The sequence below is a fragment of the Miscanthus floridulus genome, chromosome 11 (assembly GCF_019320115.1).
Source record: "Miscanthus floridulus cultivar M001 chromosome 11, ASM1932011v1, whole genome shotgun sequence".
In the NCBI taxonomy this organism is placed as follows: Eukaryota; Viridiplantae; Streptophyta; class Magnoliopsida; order Poales; family Poaceae; genus Miscanthus; species Miscanthus floridulus.
In genome coordinates, this window is record NC_089590.1 from 98,962,544 (window position 1) to 98,985,266 (window position 22,723).

Genomic DNA, 22,723 nt, shown 5'->3' on the forward strand with positions numbered 1-22,723 from the left:
ACCTAGACTACCCAGCTAGGTAGCCATGGACGCCTCGCCGGAGGATTTCATGGCTGACCCTGCCGAGCCCTTCTCCCCCTCCATCTTCCTCGACCTGCCCCCAACGCCCTGTCCAGACAGCAATGGCGAGGGCAAGGACCCGGCCTCCGATGACCTCGGCCTCCCCTTCATTGAGCGCATGCTCATGGAGGAGGGGATTGACGAAGAGTTCTTCTACCAGTACCCGGACCACGCATGCAACTGGGGGATGCTGGCGTCTGGAGTGACGCTGCCGCCGCGGAGGAGATGGAGAAAAAGGCCAACCGTACCATGCTTGTAGCCATCGATGGTGACCACGCCGCGCTGGCCTCGGCGTTCTTCAACGCCCAGTAGGATGGGGGAAGCAACGCCATGCTCAACTTGGCATTCCTAAAGGGCATGGAAAAGGCCAACAAGTTCCTACCTAGAGACATTGATCTGCTGCGTGGCTCTGCCACCGTCCTTCAACAAGGTCACCTTTCAAGGTTCAAGCCTTCTATTGGTAGCTAGGGAGCATGTAACCATGCCATAGATATAAGAGTCGCTCGCCTGGGAGCCGTCACCCACATCCTGGTAACGGTAGGTGGCCTCTCGAAGCTGCGGCGCGCGAATCATTTCCTTGATTGTTACTGGCGAATCATATACGTCGCGGAGCACCGGCCCGCCGCCCTCGTTCGTCTATGCGTTTCTATGTATATGACAGAGCACCGCCGCCCTCGTTCACCCATGTGTACAAATATATATACGGTGGAGTGGAGCTCCACCACTCTCATCACACCGTCCTCTCTCGCGGCCTAGTCGATCAACATTCGTATTACGTGTCGGCATAAGATATATTGTAGTTAATAAAGTGACTATGTTTAGTTTAAGATATATGATGAATGACTACATGGTCCACATGGTACATAGGATCACAACATCACACACCGACACCGCCCTGGCCCACCTCACGTCGTCATCGTCAGCACACCGGCCACCGCGCCGACACGTATATATACGTCATTTGTATTCATATGCATGTATATATACGTCGCGGAGCACCACCGCCCTCGTTCGCCCATGCATTTCTATGTATACGGCGGAGCACCGCCGTCATCATTCACCTATGTGTACAAACATATATATGGCAGAGTGGAGCACCGCCACTCTTGTCACACCGCCCTCTCTCGCGGCCTAGTCGATCAACATTCATATTATCGTTATCGTTAACGCTAAACAATCACACCAGGGCGAATTGCGTCGGTGACTAGGGCGAACCGCGTTGTTAATGTCACCGATGTGGTTCGCCCTAGTCACCGACGCAATTCGCCCTCGGCCGTTTATGTATAGCCCTAATTTGCCCTAGTACCGACGTAGTTCGCCCTAGTGTGGCGAATTGCGTCCGTGACCGAGGGGCAAGATTTAATAATGCATATTGTTCGTAGATTTTACGCATGTAAGCAAAGATTTTACGTACTATATATTGGTTTTGTTTTTTGAAGCTAGATGGCCGACCTGAGAAACATGGATGAGGAGTTGATGATGAATTTGATCAACACTGGCACTCAAGTTGCCAGCGATGATGGTGCTAAAAATAATGTGCAAGAGGATGCAGATGACGAGAGTCAGTACTTAGCTCTTGAACAAAATGAGCAACAACATATTGGCCAAGTATATATTTTTTATTATTAGCTATATATATTATCATATGTCTTATGTGTGCTCATGACATTAAAAATAATGTTTATGTTTTGTAGCCCTCTGGATCGACATCAACAACTACAATGAAGATTAAAAATGTTCGAGGTCCCAAAAAGCCATTGGAGGGCTGCTTCATCATCTCAGAGTTCAATGTGGATACAGGCGAACCGGGGGGGGGCAAATAAAACGAAATTCGTGCACCACTGTGGTTACCTTATACGGGACCGGCTCCCGATCAGTACCTGCGAATGGAAGAAGAAGACCAATGCACCTCATATCAGTTTTGTCTCCGGTCATGACAAGACGTTAATTTGGAATGATGTCTTGGAATATTTCACGCTCCAAACAGATGGTTATGGTGATATAATAGATGGTGATGAATTGAAGGAGCGAGTTAGGGATTGGGCAATAAAGAAGATGGCCACCTAGTTTCAGACTTGGAAGAAACACCTATACACGACGTATGTCAAGAAGAACATAGCACCAGATTTTACTGTCCCAGGCCTGATCTCAAAGCAGAGGCTCTATTGGGATGAGTTTATACAGTACAAGACGTCGGAAGAGGGTGTGAGTCGGGTGATAAAGAACCAATGTAATGCCCAACAGAAGACATACCACCATAACTTGGGATCAGGTGGCTATCCGACTGCCATAAAGAAGTGGAACAAAATGGAAGCAGACCTTCTTGCCAAGGGTATCACACCAGAATCACTCGAGTGGGGAGAGCATGCAAAGAATTGGTTTTTCGCTCATGGGGGAACACTAGACCAGGAGATAGGGAAGTGCGTTTATGGCACAAGACTGCAAGAAGTAGCAGAAAGATTATTTTTTGCTCAGAGAGCTACTGCTAGTGGTGCGTTCAGACCCAATAGAGAGAAGGATGAACTGACATACGCCATCGGGACTATTGAACATGGTGGTCGAACTAGAGGCAAAGGAAGTGTCTCGTGGGAGCATGGATTCCCTCAGGACAGACCTTCCTACAGAAGCCGTCAGAGAAAGAAGGAAGAAGAGGCACAGCGGCTCCAGAGGTTGGAGGAAGCGGTGCGTGAAGCACAGGAGCGGGAAAAAAACCTTGAAGCGAGAATGCAGGAGGAAATCAGAAGGCAAGCGCAAATCGCAGTGAGTGTAAGCAAGCAGACATCAAAGCCAGGAATCAACATTAGCCAATCTGTTCAGTTGAAAAGCAGCTGTGCTTCCACAGATATACCAAATCAAGGGGACATAGGACTGCGGTTCCCTGTGGATGACGTCACTGAACCTTTTACATCGTGTGAGCTACACATTCCAAAGGGGAATTCCACAATCAAGGTGGCTATCGGTCTTGTTAATCCTATCAACCGAACCAAGACACTAAGGATTCATGGGAATATAATCCAAGAAGGATATGCTACCATCTCGGTAGATAAAGCTGAAAAAGATTTTAGTGATTTGCCTTTTGACATTCCTGGAGGTGATGGCGAGAAGACTCTCGGAGAAGTAGAGAAGACATTCATTCTATGGCGCAAGCGCTACATCATCATTCTCGGGATGTCGCCTCCACCTCCTCCTGAACTACCTCACCATAGGTGCGGATGAAAACACTACATCATTAATTTATATTGGCTTAAATAATTAACAATTTGCTCATAATAATATGTCATTCCTTTTTTTGTAGCAGATCCTCCCCCAACCTAAAACCAATTGTTCAATCGCCAGATCATCATAGTGCTCTGTACGATGACAATATGTTGGAAGGCGAGGCTGCATCCACACCATCTCCAAAGAAGTCTCCAACGCCGCAGCCGCCACCTCCAAGGAGGTCTCCAACGCCGCTGCCACCACCTCCAAGGAGGTCTCCAACGCCTCCCCCGCCCCGCCTACCAAGAAGCCAAGTACCAAGAGGCTAGCCCCACAAACGAAGAACCAGTTCCCGCCGGCAAAGAAAGCCACCGTAAAACCAAGGGCTATTCCCAAAATAATATCTGAACAGAAGGAAGAAGTAACTGATGCATATAAAAAAGATATGTCCAGATTCTATGACAAACTTAAAAAGAATCAAGAAGCAAGGAGAAACCTGGAGAAACCGTACTTCTTCGTAGCTCTAGATATTCTAAGAAAAAATATGGCTTCTTACCAGCAACAACAGCGGAAATCTCGTAAGCCGTCCAAATCGACGTTAACGAACTATGACCGCACTCTCACCAAGTCAATTGAGGCGGCACAGAAAAAGAAGCAGGCAGGGAAAGGAGTTGCACAACTCGGACAACAATCGCACCAATCAGTCCCCCCGCTAGTTGTTGATAATGAATATGGTTCGAATTTAGGATTAATGCATCAGGCAAACATACCTCCGGATGTCAATTTGGATCACCTTGGTGAATTTATTGATGAGACTGGTCTTGACCTTTACCAGATGTTTGGTGATGGAAACATTGAGAGTGCGGCGGAGGTTGATATTTGGAAGAAAAAAATTATACTAGTCCAGAGTCTATACAACCCTCAAGCCTTATGTGATCTGGGGACGCAAATGTACCTGCTAAACAAATGGTACATGCAGGCGTCTACTGGTGGAAACTTTTACGTTGGTGTCAGAATTAGAGACGAACATTGGTTCCATGGCGATGATGTTATGTATGTTGACTTTGTAGAATTTCATCAACTATGCCATCTGACCTCTCTGGATAAAGTTATCATTAGCTGCTATTGCCTATAAGTAATAATTCTTTCGATCTATTATTAAACTCATCATATGTGTATATATGCATATAAATTATCATAACAAGTACTATATATATGCATATTTACAATGACAGAGCTCAGAAAGGAAGGCTACAATGAAATTGGTTTTGTTGATCCCCATATAGTATTCAAAGACCTAGTTACTCCAAAGACTAATTGGAAGTCTGAGTCAGAGAGTAACCTCATGAACTTCTTAGTGAACCAACGCCACAAGAAGGATATACTCTTTCCCTACAACTTCAAGTGAGTGTTAATAATATCGATCATCCTTAATGGCTCATATGTTGATTCTAGTTAATTAATGAGTGTTATGCGTTATATCCTATAAACACATGCAGCAATCACTGGATATTGATGGACATCGATCTGGTGAAAAGTCACTTGATAATCTACGACTCGATGAGAAAACCACAACAAGACTATCAAGATATGATAGATATTATCCAGAGGTAATTTCGGTATCTCTAGCAACTATATATACACACAAACATGATGATTAACTATATCTGATGATGTGGCAAATTTTTTATTAGACAGTGTTTGGAAAACCTTTATTGAGAAGCAACACATGGGAAAATACAAAGCGCCACTGAATGTAATCCCTTTGAAAGTAAGTCCCCTGAATCGCATCATCTTTATTAATTAAACATATAGCTTTCACCGGATCACTAGATTAGATGGCAAATCTTTTTCTCGTAAAGTGGTGTCTGAGGCAGGAACAGGGAACAACTACTGTGGTTACTATGTTTGCAAGTTTATCAAGGTGGTCTCCCAAAGAACTCCTACAGAGAGACTCAAAGTACGTTCACTATATATTTATTTAATTATTATTATTGATTGTATTACTATGTCTTTATATATATATATATATATATATATATATATATATATATATGTACATATATTAATTTATTTTCCTTCAATTCAAACCTGTAGGCTCGATGGTTGGAGGAAAAAGTCATACGGCAAGACCAAATCAAAGCAATTCAAGAGTCTATAGCCGAATTTTTTAATGAGCAAGTCATCGATTCCAAGGGCGAGTTCTACTTCGACCCAACACTGCCATGGAAGCCAAGTTAGAGGATGAGAGAAAACTTGTTATATCACAACAACTGTAATGCAATCTTTTGTAATATATGCACATGAAATAATATAATGTAAAATACACATATGCATGCATGCATGTAAATATATATATATATATATATATATATATATATATATATATATATATATATATATATATATGCTTGAATTGTGTGATTTAATACGTTCATTGTCCTTGAACCGAAACATACTATACGCACGTATAAATGTATAATTAGCAGCGTACAATACGACTTCGAAAACCTATTTTAAAAAGAAAACAAAAAAATGAAAAGAAAAGAAAAAAGAAAAAAATCTTTAGTCCCGGTTCGTATTACCAAGCGGGACTAAAGGGTGCCGGCCATCGTGGCATGTCAGGAGGCACATTTAGTCTCGGTTGATGTTACCCACCGGGACTAAAGGTCCCCCTTTAATCCTGGTTCCTGAGATGCTTGCTCTCGGCTGAAGAACCAGAATTAGAGGGGTTTTCCACCGAAAGTAAAGCTATGTTCTCTACCTGTGGCTATATTTGTACATTTGCTGTTTTCATTTTCGTTTTCGTTTTTCGGAAGAAAAAAAAACACATTAAATTGCTCTCATGGCTTGCAGCGGCATCGCAATGACGAATTGACAAAATGCAGCAACTTGCGCGGGGAGATTGCAGCCCAACAGAATAATAATAATAATAATAATAAAGAAAGGTAGAGTGGAATGGGCATGCATGGAGGCAGGAGCCTGAGTCTGACTTGCGACCGCGACTGATTGGATGGGATGCTCAGCAGGTTGTTTGTCTCGTACGACTGGACCTTGTTTAAGGCCCGGTTCACTTTGCATTTTTTTTTAACCCGATGAATAGTATCACTTTCGTCTTATTTGGCAAATATTGTCCAATCGTGGACTAACTAGGCTCAAAAGATTCATCTCGTGATTTCCAACTAAACTGTGTAATTAGTTATTTTTTTTATCTACATTTAATACTCCAGGCAAGCGGCTAAAAATTGATGTGACGAAGAGAGAATGAAAAAACTTAGAATTTGGATGGCATCTAAATGAGGCCTAAATTCAAGTATAAAGTTTTGGAACGTCAAATCAGCTGTTCCATGGGTTTAGATATAAATAAAAAAAATAAATTATAGAATACATTAATTCGGAACTAATTTATTAAGCCTAATTAATCCATTATTAGTATATGTGTTACTGTAGCGTACGCTGTCAAATCATGGACTGATTAGGCTTAATAGACTCATCTCGCAAATTAGTCACAAACTATATAATTAGTTATTTCTTTAGTCTATATTTAATACTCTATGCATATGTCAAACATTACTAAGGTTTACTTTCTATCTCATCGAAGCTACAGTGAATGTAGGCGGGTAGGTTCTTCCTGATGCGACCTGTTTATCCATTTTTTTTATTTTTTACCTGATGCAGGTACTCGTACTAGATTTATCGTAGAACTAATAATAAACATGTTCATATGTTGCACCGAAATATATATTTTGTTGCGTCACACTCATGACGATTGTTATAAACTAGTTTATCTTGTTAGATTTAATTAAGCTTGGAGACACCTTAATAATTAAATCAAATATACGGTACTGCCTAAAAAATATCATATATACGGTGCCCTTAATTAATGTTAGGTAGGTTTAGGTACCCAATTAGTACTCTGACGTACGTAGCGGTCAAACAACATGCATGAAAGTAAAGCACATGCAGTGATTGATTCCCTCGGCCTCTTCCTTGTTGGTAGTCGCGAGCGCGCAACCTCGTTTAGATTGCCTCAAAATTCTAAGTTTTTTCACTCTTTTTTCATCATATTAATATTTGAACGCATGTATGGAGTATTAAATGTAGGTAAAAAAAATAACTAATTGCACAGTTTAGTTGTAAATCACGAGACGAATCTTTTGAGCCTAGTTAGTCTATGATCGGACAAAGTTTGTCAAATACAAACGAAACGTGCTACAGTGTCCAGATTGCAAAAATTTACCATCTAAACGAGGCCCTAAGCACAATGATGGATGCAGACATGGAGTGAACATTATATTCCTCGAGTTGAGTTGAGCTGAGACTCACGAGAGACTTGCTAGCTTTTACGTACCTAGCTCCATGTGCACGAGAGGCATATATGCATATCCAATATCCTGCGTGCAGAGTTCCTGACCGACCGAGACAAAGAGGAACCGTGTTTAAAAAGAAAGGAAGAGGAAGATGACAACTTGGCATCTATCTCCCGGAGAGTACGGCCGACAGGACAGGCCGGCGCGTGGGACGCCGATAGGGACACCTGTCGGTATCTGGAGAGCCGATAGGACCTCCCGTCGGCAGGTGGAGGCCCGACAGGGTCCACCAGCCACCAGCACCCGATTACAAATTGCTTGGAGAGGTGGTGCAATTCCCTAGTACAGTAGCAGCAGTAGGCCAGTAGCTAATCATGGATTGGATTATGACAATAATCAAATATGTTTTTACCATAATCCCTGTCGGCAGCTGGATGGCCGACAGGGCGTACCAGCCATCAGCTAATATGTTTTTACTACAGTAGCAGCAGTTATGTTTTTTAAAGAGTCCCTTAGGCGTAGTACAGTTACTAATCATGGATTTGATTATGACAATAAACCATTAGATTACTGTAGTCCTACAATTTATCTCAAATATGTTTTTCCCAAGATTATAGATCATTTGTACTCCAATTAATAGTAATCCACCTATACAATCTAGAGATCGAAATAATCTAGATTATTACTCTCTCTGTTCTAAATTATAAGTTAATCTAATTGTTTTAGTTATATTGTTACTCTATGCACCTAAATATAGGCTAGTTAAAATATACAATAAAAGCTATGCAATTAGAAAAAAACAAACCAACTTATAATTTAGAATGGAGAAAGTATAATTCATAATCTAGATTATTGTAATTTTATCCATAATCCAGAAAGAGGCCTAGTCTGTAACAATCCATGCGACAGATGTCCACATTATTACAACACAAATTGTACAAACCATGTGCTTGTTACGGTTCAACAAAATTTTTCTTACCCAAAATTTTTACTTGCCTTCAGTTTCTCTTACCAAAGTGGACCTATATCTTCCTATTTTTAGTAACTGCACTACGCCTAAGGGACTCTTTAGAACCCAGGATTATAAAAACATAGAAATAAAATATCCTAACATCTTAAATTCTATGGATTGAGAAAACATAGAAAGAAAACTATAAGATTGATTGTTTGAAAAGAGCACATAAAAATAAATTCGACGAGAGAGCGACAAAAAGAAACGTTTTGGCGTTTTGCAGCAACCAGGACGAGGAAGATGAGGAGGACGGGCAGGAAGCAATGCTTCGCATTGCACTGGAGTTCATAAAATGCATGCGTGGGTCAGGGGGGGGGGGGTGCGGCCTTCAGTAGATTAGACAGGACGTTGCATGTAAAATACTTCTGCTCTTGCACCGCATTGCATTCATCTCTCTCTAGTCAAGATCCGAATGGCCCCGTCCGTTTCTCTTGTAATCTATCTTTCTCGGCTTGTTTTTTCAGCTGGAACAGTGTTCTAGCTGATTTGTTGTGAGAGAAAAACACGGTTCCGGCTGAAAAAATAAGCTGAAAAGTACGGATTATAAGACAAACGAACAAGACCTTTGTTTGTCTCATAAAACTTTTTGATTCTTGTGCATGAGCTGGATCGTTCTTTTCTTTTCTCCATCTCCTCTATCTCGGCCTAGAACTTTATTTAGAACTCTTTACTATACTAGCTCTTAGTACATGCTACGCTGATTCAAGTAGTTCAAATTATCACAAGTATAATAGTGACGTGACAATCACATTCAGTCATTCACACAATCGATGCGTTCCTCTACGCTCTTGTAAGCTTTTAATATGTGTCCACGACTACCTAACACCGGGGCCAAAAGGGCAAGCATATACTATCGCACACCTATTGCTGGTAGCTTGTTTGGCATAGTTGTATGGGCTGATTTATTTGTCAAACACTTATTTCTAAAATAGTTTTACCTATAAAGTTATTTTTCTCCCCTCTCATAAAGACATGAGTTGAGATGAAGGCTAAAAAAAGTAGCTTATCCTAGCTCTCTCCTATTCATTTATAAAGTTGTTGGTGAAGCTATTTTGCCAAATAATTTTTTCAAAACAGCTCAACTTCACTTAGAAAGTTACTAATAAAAAAATAGTTTTATCAGTGAAGTTGAACGGTGCCAAACAGTCCGTAAAGCTGCTTGTTATTAGTGTCAGATTGATTAAAGAAGTTAGCATGCATGCAGTTTGATGGTGCCATTGCCTAATTGCTGGCTGCCCTACAACTCCCTCTTTCTTGATACGATAGATAGATAGACGTGCTAGATGATATTGATACCCTATTCAAATGCTGCTACATGCATGTACACATCTCCATATCTCCTTTGATATGCATGCATGCATGCTGCTCAGTCAAATAAACTGTGGCGCAGGCCGGCCACCGGAAGACATGGAGCCGCCATGCCATCGGCCATGGCCTTCATAGTCCTGCGTGCGTTCATCGACTACTGGACGCTACGTGAAAAATAGTTTATAGTAACGAGATAAATTTTTTTATAGAGACGGTTGGTGATGGAGCCATTCCTACAAATGAGTCTGATTTGTAGGGACGACTCACTCACCATCCGTCTCCGGTGTTTTTATTTGTAAGGGCGGCTGGTGATTGAACCGTCCCTACAAATGCCCCGCGTATAATTACCTGCCATTTGTAGGGGCGGCTCAATCACCAGCCGCCCCTATAAATGACCCACATATAAAAAATCTGCAGCACATTCTTTCTCTTCGGGTCACTCACTCCAACCCGTGAAATAAAGGTGGGGAGGCCTTGGGCACCTCTCAAAAATTGCTCTACTAAGGGGGAGGTTTTGGTCTCAAATTCTTTGGTGGAGAGGTTGTAGAAGGTAAGAAAATACTATTTCATACTTTTTTTTGATGTTTTAATGGTTGGTTAGTGAGTAATTAGAGTTTTATTTTTGTCTCTCTTCTATGGTGCTTGAGCTACTTATGAAGCAAATTAGACCCAAGTTTTGAATGTACTAGGATAAATTCGGTAGGAGAACAAGATCATACCCTTATTTGGTCCATGTTTCTAGATTTTAGCGAACAATTAGTTAGTTTTATGGATGTTTCATGTGCATCTAGATCTAGATCTAGGGTTTGGTTTTTTATTAATTTCGTTTTTGTAAATTTGTGTTTGATGAAATCAGACTAGGGTTTGCATGAAAATATTGGGTAAAATATAATTGTTGCTAATTGTTATCTTTGAAATTATTTATTGTAATCAACAAATATGTATTTAATTATTTATGGATAAATGGGTCATTAATTAATTTTCCTCTACCATGGTGTGTTTATATGCTTCATGTAATTATATTTGATTTATATTCATATATATCTGAAGTATATACAATTATTCTCAAGTAATTATTAATTTGATTCATTTTTATATATATCTGAATAAGTAGTTATTTAATGTTTGTTTTGTTGTTGTTGTAAAAGATGGAGTACATGAACTCTTGGATGTATGGTTCGTTAAGGTTCAAGGCTGGTTTTCATGAAGAGGTGGATAAATTTATTGAAGCCGCAAAGAAGCATGCAACGACATTGATAAAGAATAAGGATACAATTATTTATCCCTGTAAAGATTGCAAGAACCGTATGGCATGGACCGATGTAACTATCATCAGATCACATTTGATTATACGAGGATTTGTTGAGGACTACATAGTGTGGATTCATCATGGTGAAACGGTTATTGTTAACGACGAGGATGAGGAGGAATACGACGACAAAACCCTAGAATCCCTGTCTCAATATTCAGCAGAGCTTGATGCACGAATGGATTCCGAGTTTGACAATGAACAAGGTGATGATGCTGGTGGTTGGGATGGTAACAATGAAGGTGGTGCCAATAATGATGGTGGAGCACGTGTCGGGGAAGAAGATGATTTGGAGGACATGATTTGAGCCCTTGGACCAGAGATTTTACTAAATAGCCCAAAATGTCAAGAAAATTTGGAAAGGATGACAAAAATATCAAAGGAGACTATGTATGGTGTTGAAAAGGGTTGTCCGACACATTGGACATTGCTACGTTTTGTGCTTAAGCTACTCATCCTGAAGGCTAAGTACGGCTGGTCAGACTGTAGTTTCAATGATCTATTGCATCTCCTATCATGGGTGCTGCCACAACCAAACTTAGTTCCCACCAACACATACCAAGCGAAGAAGGTCATAAGTCCATTGACAATAGGGGTTGAAAAAATCCATGCATGCCTCAACCACTGTATACTTTTTTATGGCGAAACGTTCAAGTCAATGGATAAATGTCAGTACAAGAATAATGACCTTTACGGTGGGGACAAAGCCTCCATGGGGAAAAGGAGAAATAAGAATGGTACAAAAAAAGGTGGTACAAGAATCTCATCCCCAGAGGACACTATATTAGGCAACTATACAAAACAGAGAAGAATTCCTGCCATGGTAATATGGTACCTGCCAGTGACTGACCGCTTGAGACGTATCTTCCTAAACCCTAAAGAAGCCGCACTTGTGACATGGTGGGATGATGAGCGCAAGGTGGATGATGATAAGATTGCACACCTAGCTGATTATAGTCAGTGGCAAAGGTTCGATGAGAAGCACAAAGAATTCAGCGATGACCCAAGGAATGTACGATTTGGCTTGAGCACCGATGGAATAAATCCCTTCAATGAGAGGATGAGCGACCATAGCACTTGGCCAGTGATCTTGACCATGTACAACATCCCAACGTGGTTGTGTCAGAAGAGGAAGTACCTTCTCCTCACTATTTTTATTTCTATCCCTAAACAACCAGACATTGATATAGACGTGTTCCTCGAGCCTTTGATGCAAGAAATGGAGAGGCTATGGAGGCATGGGGAGCTGATGTACGATGTGTTCCGAAAGGTGGACTTCATATGTAGAGCAATAATATTTGTTACTACCGATGATTATCCCGCGCTGTTTGCTTTGTCTGGACAGATCAAAGGGAAGACAGGATGCTTGGTTTGCTTGGATAGTACTATATGGGTGTACCTAGATGCATCCAAGAAGATAGTTTACCTAAGGAACCGACGCTTCTTAAAGCCAAGTCACAAGTACCATAGCAAATTATTCTTTAGATTTTATGACAACACTCCAGAGATTGAACCCCCTCCGGAGAGACGTCATAACGGAGAACACATGTACAAAATGGTGAAAAACATATGCGTCGTCTATGGAAAGAAGAATCCGAATGGGACAAACAGAGATAGAAGCACACCTCCTATCGAAGGCGTATCTTTCAAGAAACAATCGATCTTCTTTCAGTATCTGCCTTATTGGCTAGACTTGGAGGTCCCCTATGCCATTGATGCTATGCACGTGCAGAAAAATGTCTTTGAGAGTCTCATTGCTACCTTGCTGGACACAGGCAAGTCAAAGGATGGTCTGAAAACACGGAAAGACATGGTGAAGCTAAACGTGATGCCATAGCTTCATCCAGTACATGAGGCTAATGGAAAATACACTCTGTCCGTGGTATGCTTCAACCTAACACCAGACGAGAAGAGAGCTATATCAATGCCTGGGTAAAATTTGTTCATCATTGATCATCATGAATAGTTATGATTTTTCTTTTTAATCTGTAGGTAAATTTTGTAACTAGTCTTTCTCCCTTATACTAACTCCAAATATGATGATTTAGTTTCTTAAAATTTTCTAAAATCATGCCCTATCAAGTTACATTGTTTATTTGGTCATTCTTTTCATTTGACAAAGTTTGAGCAATTTAAATTTTCAAATTTAAAAAAATAACAAGTTCTAACGAGATTTTCAACCATTAAATGATTTCAGTTGAAAAAGTGATAAATACCAAAGTTGTATAACTCATCAAGATCTACAACTTTTATTTTAGTTATTTGTTCATCTGATAAAGTGATAGTAAACATTGTTCACAAATCAACATGTCTATCGTATAGTTCATAAACTGAGTCATATGTGAATTTATAAACAATGTTTACTAATACTTTGTCACATGAATAAGTGACTAAAATAAAAGTTGTATATAGTGATGAGTTCAACAACTTTTATGTTCACAACTTTTATAGTTGAAAGCATTTAAGGTTTCAAAATCTTGTTTGAAGTTGTCATTTATTGAAATTCAAAATTTCAACTATTCAAATTTGGTCAAATAAAAAGATAACCAAAATAAAAGTTATAGATAGTGATGTGTTCAACAACTTCTATGTTCATGACTTTGTTATTTGAAACCGTTTAAGGTTTCAAAATCTTATTTGAAGTTAACATTTATTGAAATTCAAAATTTTAACTGTTTAAATTTGGTCAAATGAAAAGATGACCAAAATATAAGTTGTACATCTTGATGAGTTCTACAACTTTGATGTTTACAAAATTTTTATTTGAGATCATTTAGTGTCCTAAAATTCTCTTTATTGTTTTGAAATTCAAATTTTAAAATATTATTTTTGTAAAGAAGAAAATATAAAATTGTATCTTTATATATATATATATATCATGAAATTATTTATATTTATATTTATTTATACATATATAGAATAATAAAAAAAGTATTATATAAATTTACATTGTGTTCTTTATATATAAGTTACAAAATTATTAATTAAAATAAATTGAAAAATATTTGTAGGGGCGGCTTACTCAGGAACCGCCCCTACAAATTGATTTGTAGGGGTGGCTGCCTTAGAAACCGCCCCTAGAAATGACCTGCAATATAAAACCAAGAGCTTGCGGGAGGCCAAAGTCCTGGGCGCTTTCTTCCTCTCGGACGTCGGCAGGCTGCCGATTTTTTTCTCCGCCACCCCCATTGCCGCTGTCGCCGTCTCCATGGCCTACAACCGCCTTCTCTGACCTCCTCCATCCTCACCTAACTGCACCTCCGTCCACTGTTCCCCAACCGCCGCCTTTCCGTAGGCCGCCGGGGCTAGGGTTTGAGCTTCGCCGGCTCGGCCGCGTGCTCTAGTTGGTGTCCCCGCCACCGACGCTCCCTCTTCGACCTCGACCACCGAACTCACCGGTCCGCGCGCGCTCTCCGACATCCCTCCACCTCCTTGTCGCTTGGTCTCTCTCGTGCGTGCGACGTCGATGCGAGGGTCGCTCTCGGGCGCTCCTCCACTGCCTCCACCTCGCTCCTCGTCCATCGTCGCCATCTCCACCACCATTGCCATCCGTCTCGAAGGTCAGTGCACCTCATCTCCTTTGTTGCAGTAGTTTCTAGATCTGCTAGGGTTTGACCCACACCTCATCTCCCCTTCTTCTCTTGTCACACCATTTAGGAGATCTCGATGCTTGCCATGAAAATTGCATTATCCTTTATACCTAATTAGGAGACCATACTATTGGATTATCCTTTACTATGCTGTTGTTGCTCTCTTACTACTGCTACTACTCTGTACTATACTACATTCCTCTCTTTTGCTTGCTTTGCTGTGCAGCTACTACTACCTAACTACTACTACTCTGCTTTCCTATATTTACTACTCTGTTATGTCTCTATCTCACTCTTTTCTGGCTCGACTGAACTACTCTTTTCTGGCTACTCTTCTATGCTTCGGGCAGCCCTTTAGGGTCGATTTGAAACAGCCGAAGGACTTAGCATAGGGTAAGGCAAGTGCTTGCTATGCTTGCTCTCTCCCTCTCTGCTGCTGTCTAGTGCTTGATGTGTTTGCTCTTTCCATCTTTGGTGCTGCTGGTGCTGTCTGGTGCTTGATGTGCTTCCTCTCTCACTCTCTAGAGCTACTAGTGCAAATACCAGAGACGGCGTGTTTGTTTTGCTTCGAAGCGGGTTTTGGTGGGATGACAGAGACGGCGTGCAAATACAGACGCACGCTAGTTGCTAACTTGCTACCCTCCTCGGCTTCTCCCCTGTGCTACCCTCCTCTCCTATATTTTTGCCACCTTTTCTATCCTCTATGTTTGGGAAGCAGCTGCTGCTTTTTTACACCTTTTCCTCTCTATGTTTGTTAAGCAGCTGTTGCTTTTTTTGCTAAATCTCCCCTCTCCTCTCCTTTATTTTGCCGATGATGAAATTGTCTAAGTCCATACATTATATGGAATACGAGCTGATGATCAAGAACTTGTGAGGAACTTGGCATCATTAGCAGCCGCCCCTACATTACCTTCTCCTCTCTTCTCTGTTATGATACCTTGATGCTCTAAGTTCATGATCAAATGATGATTGACATATTTCTGAGGCCTCTACTATTGCTACTACTCTTTTTTTGATATATTGTTGTTTTATAGGACTACTTTGGTTTATAGACCTTTTTGATTTCTTATACCTTCTCGCGTACCTAAAGCAGACTTTCTTGCATATATTAGAACAAAGCGCAAAATAAAGTCGTGGACACCAGACAGTGCAGCCCGATGCCCCGAGCATGATGAGCAGCCAACCTATGAGGAGCAAGCACTAGAGAACCAGCTTACTTAGGAGTAGTTCAATAACGAGTTAGAAAAGGATCTAGAAGTGATGCTTACTTAGGAGCAGTGTGACAAGGAGGAAGGGGGAGCAGAAGGAAGAGCAGGAGAGGCTGCTGAAGGCGAAGAAGAAGAGAATGATGATGATGATGACTCAGAAGAGGGATATATAAGTCCCGAGGATCCTTTCCCACGTGAAGCTAGAAGGAGGCTAACAGAGGAAGATTTAGATAAGGATTTTGACCCGAACGTGAAGGTAGGGATAAAGCCTTAGCTTGTAAATTTTGCTAAAGCTTTGGTTATGTTACCTCTGCTAACACTTTGATCTGTCGTATATACATGTCCCTCCTAAAACTCAGAAAAGACGACGTCGACGTCTGCGACATCTCGCTGGACAAGACAGAGTAGAGGAAAGGAGAGCAGAGGCAACAGCCACAGAGACGAACATTGAGGCCTCTGCTCCACAACCTCAAGACACAACCACGACTACCAAACCTAAGAGAAAACAAGGGGATAGAAAAGCAAATCTATATCCAGATAAAGCATGCTATGTGATAACGGAGGTCGGGCCAACAGGGGAGATCCTTGAGCCAAAAGAATTAAGAGGATGATTCTGTAATGCGATCGAGGCCCTAGTAAGAGATAAATTGAACCCAGCAATCCCTAACTAGAAAGAGGTACCAGAGAAGAAAAAGGATGAACTATGGGATAGGCAGCTGAAGCTCAATTTTAGATTTCCAGAGGATAAGCACGAACTGGTAAAAAATGCTTTCAGGATGATGGGAGAGTCATTCCAACTTTGGAGGTCGGAGCTCAACAAGAAGTATATCCAAAAGGGGTTAACTCCCTTCAACGAGTTTGGCAAAATAACTCCTAGTCAATGGGAGGAGCTCGTGGCTCAGAAGACTTCACCGGAGGCATTGGAGCTCAGTGCCCGTAACACCGAGCTGGCAAAGAGGAATAAACACCACCATCATCTAGGCCCCGGTGGCTACTATGCCAAGGAAGAGTAGTTTAGGAAGATGGACGAAGAGGCCGCAACTGCTGGGAATATCGATGTGATGAATTTAAAGGTATGCTCAAGGAATTAGATATATGCGAGGAGTACAGAATCATCTGGCGGTAATCTTAAGTTTGATAAGCCGAAGACCCAAGAGGTAGTATCAAGGATACTAAAATATGCAGAAGACAAGGAGAAGGGCTCATTCAATCCTTCCAGAGAGAGGGACGAGCTTAGCCTTGGCTTGGGAAACAAGGAGCACACAGGCCGCACCAGGGGGCTAGGAAAAAGGACGACCTGGAAGCACGGATTTGAAGAGGACAGGCACATGTACAAGAAACATGGCAGAGACCGAGAGACTAATCTTGAGCTCCAAGTAAAGGCTCTAGTTGCGAAGGCGTTGGAGGAGCAAGGACTGTCTACGGAGCCATGGACATTAATGACGCCGCTAGGACAACTGGCATTAGTTGGCAGCCCTCCGAAAGTTTCTAGCAGCCAAGGTTCCACTGCAGGCACAATCCCCGTGGATCGCATACAAGAACCAACTAGTTGCACCTTGGTGTTTCTCAGCGGCCGACAGAACATTATGATGGAGGTGGCAACGGGTGTGCATATCCTCCTGGTGGCTTACACCACAATAATAAGATATCGCCGGACTACACTAGGGTCGAGGTGCATACCGTGAAGCCCGAGTTCATGTAGTGGAGGATAGACTACGCAACTCCCGAGGGGCTGGTGTTACTTGGAGACGTAATGGGACAGTTCATCCTCTGGCACAAATGGAACATTATATTGACTGCTACTTCGCTGCCTCCCCCTCTCCCAAATTTGGAGCGAGTTGTTGAGGTCGGGGAGATATTTTCTCCGTCTCGTGACCACCACATTCCTAAGATGCCACATTCTTCCCCGCCTCCTAGTGAGCATGTGCCTAATAAGCCACAACCTTCTCCAGCTCGTACCGAGCAAGTGCATGATGAGATGCCACGGTCTTCTCAACAAGCACAACCGATACATGAACAACGAGTGCCTCCTGAAGAAGGTGATGCACAAGAAGATGATGACGTGCCTGAATGGGAACTTCGAAAGAAGCATCCAATCACCATAAGACCAATTTATGTTCTGATGAAAGACGTCTCGTCGGTGCACAAGTGGTATTCCTATGACCAGTTCAATCCCGAGAACTAAGTTAAAAAAGTCACATCACGGGGTTCTGAGTAGGCCATCACTAGCAAACTCCACCAAACAGCAAAGCAATATCCAAATGTTGATGCTATCAAATAGTCAAAGGATTGTCCGAAAACATATGAAAGAGGCAAACCTTTCCTACCAAATCGGGACATCCAGCGCTTGCCACTTGAAATTTGAAGGTTCCATGATTGCTACAGTACATCTTGAATACGGGCTAACCTGGTTTCATAAACTTTGGACAGAAGCTAATAAAAATTACCCGGTGCTGAAGAATAAACCAACTTGCCTAAAGTGCTGGGAATAGCAACTGAAACAGTTCACATCTAACCCCCAGGGCTAACATAAAGCTTAAGAAGCCTGGTTTGAAAATTTCAAACGGAAAGCTGGGGCACAAAAATGTGCGTTGACTGATTTCCTGATGCTATTCATTGGCAGGAACCAGTCTGTCTAGAGCACCAATGTAACTTAGGTACTTGATTTTGCATTAGTTATAGCATGGATGTATATGACTTGAACAGTGCTTGATTTTAGAGCACAGGAAACTCCAGTTTGCTCCACTGCCACCAACGGAATGTTGAATTGCTCTTTGAGCTTATTAAGCATGTTGAGAAGGCAAATTTATCTAGCAAAGTGTTTGAATAGTTGCTGGTCTTGAGTCTATTTTTGGGGGTCTCCAACTCTATTACTCTGCAGAGAAGCTGCTATCACATTTGTTTCCAAAAATCTGAGATTCGAGTTGTGTAAAGAGAAATAAGTTAGATGCATGTTAACAACATAGATTAGGTGCTTCTTTTGTAAAGCAAAAGGTTTGGTTGGTGTACCAGTAGCACAATAAAGCATTTGACTACCTTATCTTCTTCTTTTTTCCTAGCACGGGGCTAGATCTGAACTCTAACTAGTCTATAGCGCTGGGAATAGCAACTTAAACAGTTCAGATCTAACCCCCATGCTAACATAAAATTCTGCAAGAGTGGCAGCTACAATTATGTTGCTTTAGCTTCTACCAGATAATCATGTGAATAATCCTGATCAAGTATCTCTGATCTTATTAGTTTCACTGTTAGAGTTCAATTCGAGAGGTTAAAGTCAACAATGAACATGGAAATGGCATCTTAAGGTCATTAACAAAAACGCAGAAAGGAAAACTGAGCTAGATTGGAATTGGATTACACTCTTTTGTCCTGTTGATCTTTATTTCATCTAATATTAATATTGTTATCAACTAGGAGTCTAGGATAATCGATATGCAGCCTGTTCGGTTGACTGGTTCGTATCGTTGCTGATTCGTGAAGAAGTACTGCTGGCTGTTTTGTGTGAGAGAAAAATATTGTTCCGACTGAAAATTTACGATCGTTTACGACAAGCCACAGCCAAACGAACAGGCTGATGTATGTTGTCGACTCAGTAAGACACTCATCTGACATTTTCTTTATCCGTCCTATCGTAATAATTTCTGTAAATCTCCATGAAATATGCAGGTACTTGGGGTGAAGAAAGGAGAAGTGTCTATAGGCTCTGGTTCTAAATCGAGGGAAAAGGTTGTACTAGTACAAGATGCGACTCTTGAAGGTGTCTACGATGCTTTGAAGAAGTCTTGTAATTGTGCATGGGGTGTGTATGCTAAGCCTGGAATTACTTGAACGGGCATCGGAGTGTTTCTGATAACATGTTTGCCCTGTTAGTGACCTTCCTAGTATAGTAGCTACTAGTGGTCCTGTTCCAGCTTGCAAACAGAAGTTTGAAGATGAAGTGACTTGACTAAAGATGAGGGTGAATTGTTTGTTCGCTTCCTTAAGTTTTCATAATGCATATATGTCACTGAGATGATGGTGTAGGGAATGCAAATGCACCAATTGCTAAACCTTGGTTTGTATGGCTATTTGCGTTGCATCCGTGTGGTGTGATCCTTGGTTTTGAACTGTATCCGTGTCATCTCTAGCCTCGGGCCACATGACTGGACTGGGCTTTTGTTATATATTCCAGGGTTACTGGGCCATATTCTACCAGCCTTGACAATTTGTTGCGCTCTCTCAATTTTTGTTAGACCTTCAACGAGAGGGCGTGGGCGAGATGATCATTGTTTCCATCTCGACCCTGGCATCAAATTGTTTTTATTTTTTGGTTAAACGCCTTGGGCCTCCCGACCAGTTGCCGCGACACGTACGTGCGGTCAAGTAGTTCGAGTGCAAGCTGATCCAAACGTGCCTTACAACATTTACGTAGGTGAGCCGCTTCACAAACTTTTTGACGACCGGCTCGATGCAAATGCAGGTGCAATTTGCCATTACAATTGCAAGGAAAAAGCTAGCAAAGCTACTGTGCTCAGGCCTCAGGGGATGAAAACGGTCAGAAGATGTCTAGACTGCAGCTGCTTCATTTGTTTCCACGGCAACTGTGTATCGAGTGGATAAAAAACGGTAAATATCGTTACAAATTTCCAGTTGAAAAACGGTAGAATCCGCTATATTTCTACATTTGCGGTTTTCATTTTCGTTTTTGTTTTTCGGAAGAAAAAAAACACACAATAAATTGCTCTCATGGTTTGCAGCGGCAGCGCAATGACAAATTGACAAAATGCAGCAACTTGCGCGTGGAGATTGCAGCCCAACAAAAAAAAGAAAGGTGGAATGGAATGGGCATGCATGGAGGCAGGAGCCTGAGTCTGACTTGCGACCGCGACTGATTGGATGGGATGCTCAGCAGGTTGTTTGTCTTGTACGACTAGACCTGGTTTAAATTCAAGTATAAAGTTTTGGAACGGCAAATCAGATGTTACATGGGTTTAGATATTAATAAAAAAAATTATAGAATTCCGATACGAATTTATTAAGCCTAATTAATTCATCGTTAATACGTGGATACTGTAGCACAACATTGTCAAATCATGGACTAATTAGGCTTAAAAGATTCGTTTCGCGGATTAGTCACAAACTGTGCAATTAGTAATTTTTTAAGTCTATATTTAATACCGTCCAAACATTACCAAAGTTTACCCCTGTCTCATCGAAAACTACAGTGAATGTAGGCGGGTAGGTTCTTTCTGATGCAACCTGTTTATCTATTTTTTTTATTTTTTACCTGATGCAGGTACTCGTACTAGATTTATCGTAGAACTAATAATAAACATGTTCATATGTTGCACCGAAATATATATTTTTTTGCGTCACACTCATGCCGATTGTTATAAACTAGTTTATTTTGTTAGATTTAATTAAGCTTGGAGACACCTTAATAATTAAATCAAATATACGGTGCTGCCTCAAAAATATCATATATACGGTGCCCTTAATTAATGTTAGGTAGGTTTAGGTACCCAATTAGTACTCTTACGTACGTAGCGGTCAAACAACATGAAAGTAAAGCACATGCAGTGATTGATTCCCTCGGCCTCTTCCTTGTTGGTAGTCGCGAGCGCTAATATATTGCAAGCTAAGCACAATGATGGATGCAGACATGGAGTGAACATTATATTCCTCGAGTTGAGTTGAGTTGAGTTGAGACTCACGAGAGACTTGCTAGCTTTTACGTACCTAGCTCCATGTGCACGAGAGGCATATATGCATATCCAATATCCTGCGTGCATAGTTCCTGACCGACCGAGACAAAGAGGAACCGTGTTTAAAAAGAAAGGAAGAGGAAGATGACAACTTGGCATCTATCTACTGGAGAGCAAGGACGTTTAGGCGTTTAGCAAGCGGGAGAGCTAATAATATAGTCCACTGTTGTATGTACACGTACTTACAACGCACATATGGGTCTACTTATATAATAGTTGGCTTACCTATGATCTACTCCCTCTGACTTTTTTTAATGTCGTTTTCACTTCCCGAAAAGTTAAACATACTCTATTTTGATCAAATATATATAAGAAAATATTAATATTTATAATATAATAGGATAGATCGTTGAATCTATTTTAAAAATAAACATATTTAGAGATACAAATGTTCCTAATATTTTCTACAAATCCTAATATATAAAACTTAAGAAAGTCTGAATATAGTCGCGATGTTTTTAAAAAAGGATGTAGACAGTAAGGCCCCGTTCACTTCGCTGAAAAAATAAGCCGAAATAATGTTCCGACTGATTTGTTGTGAGAAAAAAACACTGTTCCGGCTAAAAAAATAAGCTAAAAAGTACGAATTATAAGACAAGCGAACAAGACCTTCATTTGTCTCGTAAAACTTTTAAATTCTTGTGTATGAGCTGGATCGTTCTTTTCTTTTCTCCATCTCCTCTATCTCAGCATAGAACTTTATTTAGAACTCTTTACTATACTAGCTCTTAGTACATGCTACGCTGATTCAAGTAGTCCAAATTATCACAAGTATAATAGTGACGGGACAATCACATTCAGTCATTCACACAATCTATGCGTTCCTCTACGCACTTGTAAGCTTTTAACATGAGTCCACGACTACGTAACACCGGGGCCAAAAGGGCTAGCATATACTATGGCACGCCTATCGCTGGTAGCGCCGTACAGACAGGACTTGTTTGGCATGGCTTCATGAGCTGTTGTGGGTTGTTTTATTTGTCA

General features: G+C 41.1%; 1 protein-coding gene across 1 annotated transcript in view; it reads left to right on the forward strand.

Annotated features, from left to right (window-relative positions):
• LOC136492533 (uncharacterized) overlaps window positions 1-19,823 on the forward strand; it is a 53,978-nt gene extending 34,155 nt beyond the window's left edge. Inside the window, exon 3 of the mRNA XM_066488514.1 lies at window positions 19,662-19,823. Within this exon, the coding sequence (XP_066344611.1) occupies window positions 19,662-19,823 (162 nt within the window). The remainder of the gene's footprint in view (window positions 1-19,661) is intronic.
• Window positions 19,824-22,723: the final 2,900 nt, after the last annotated feature.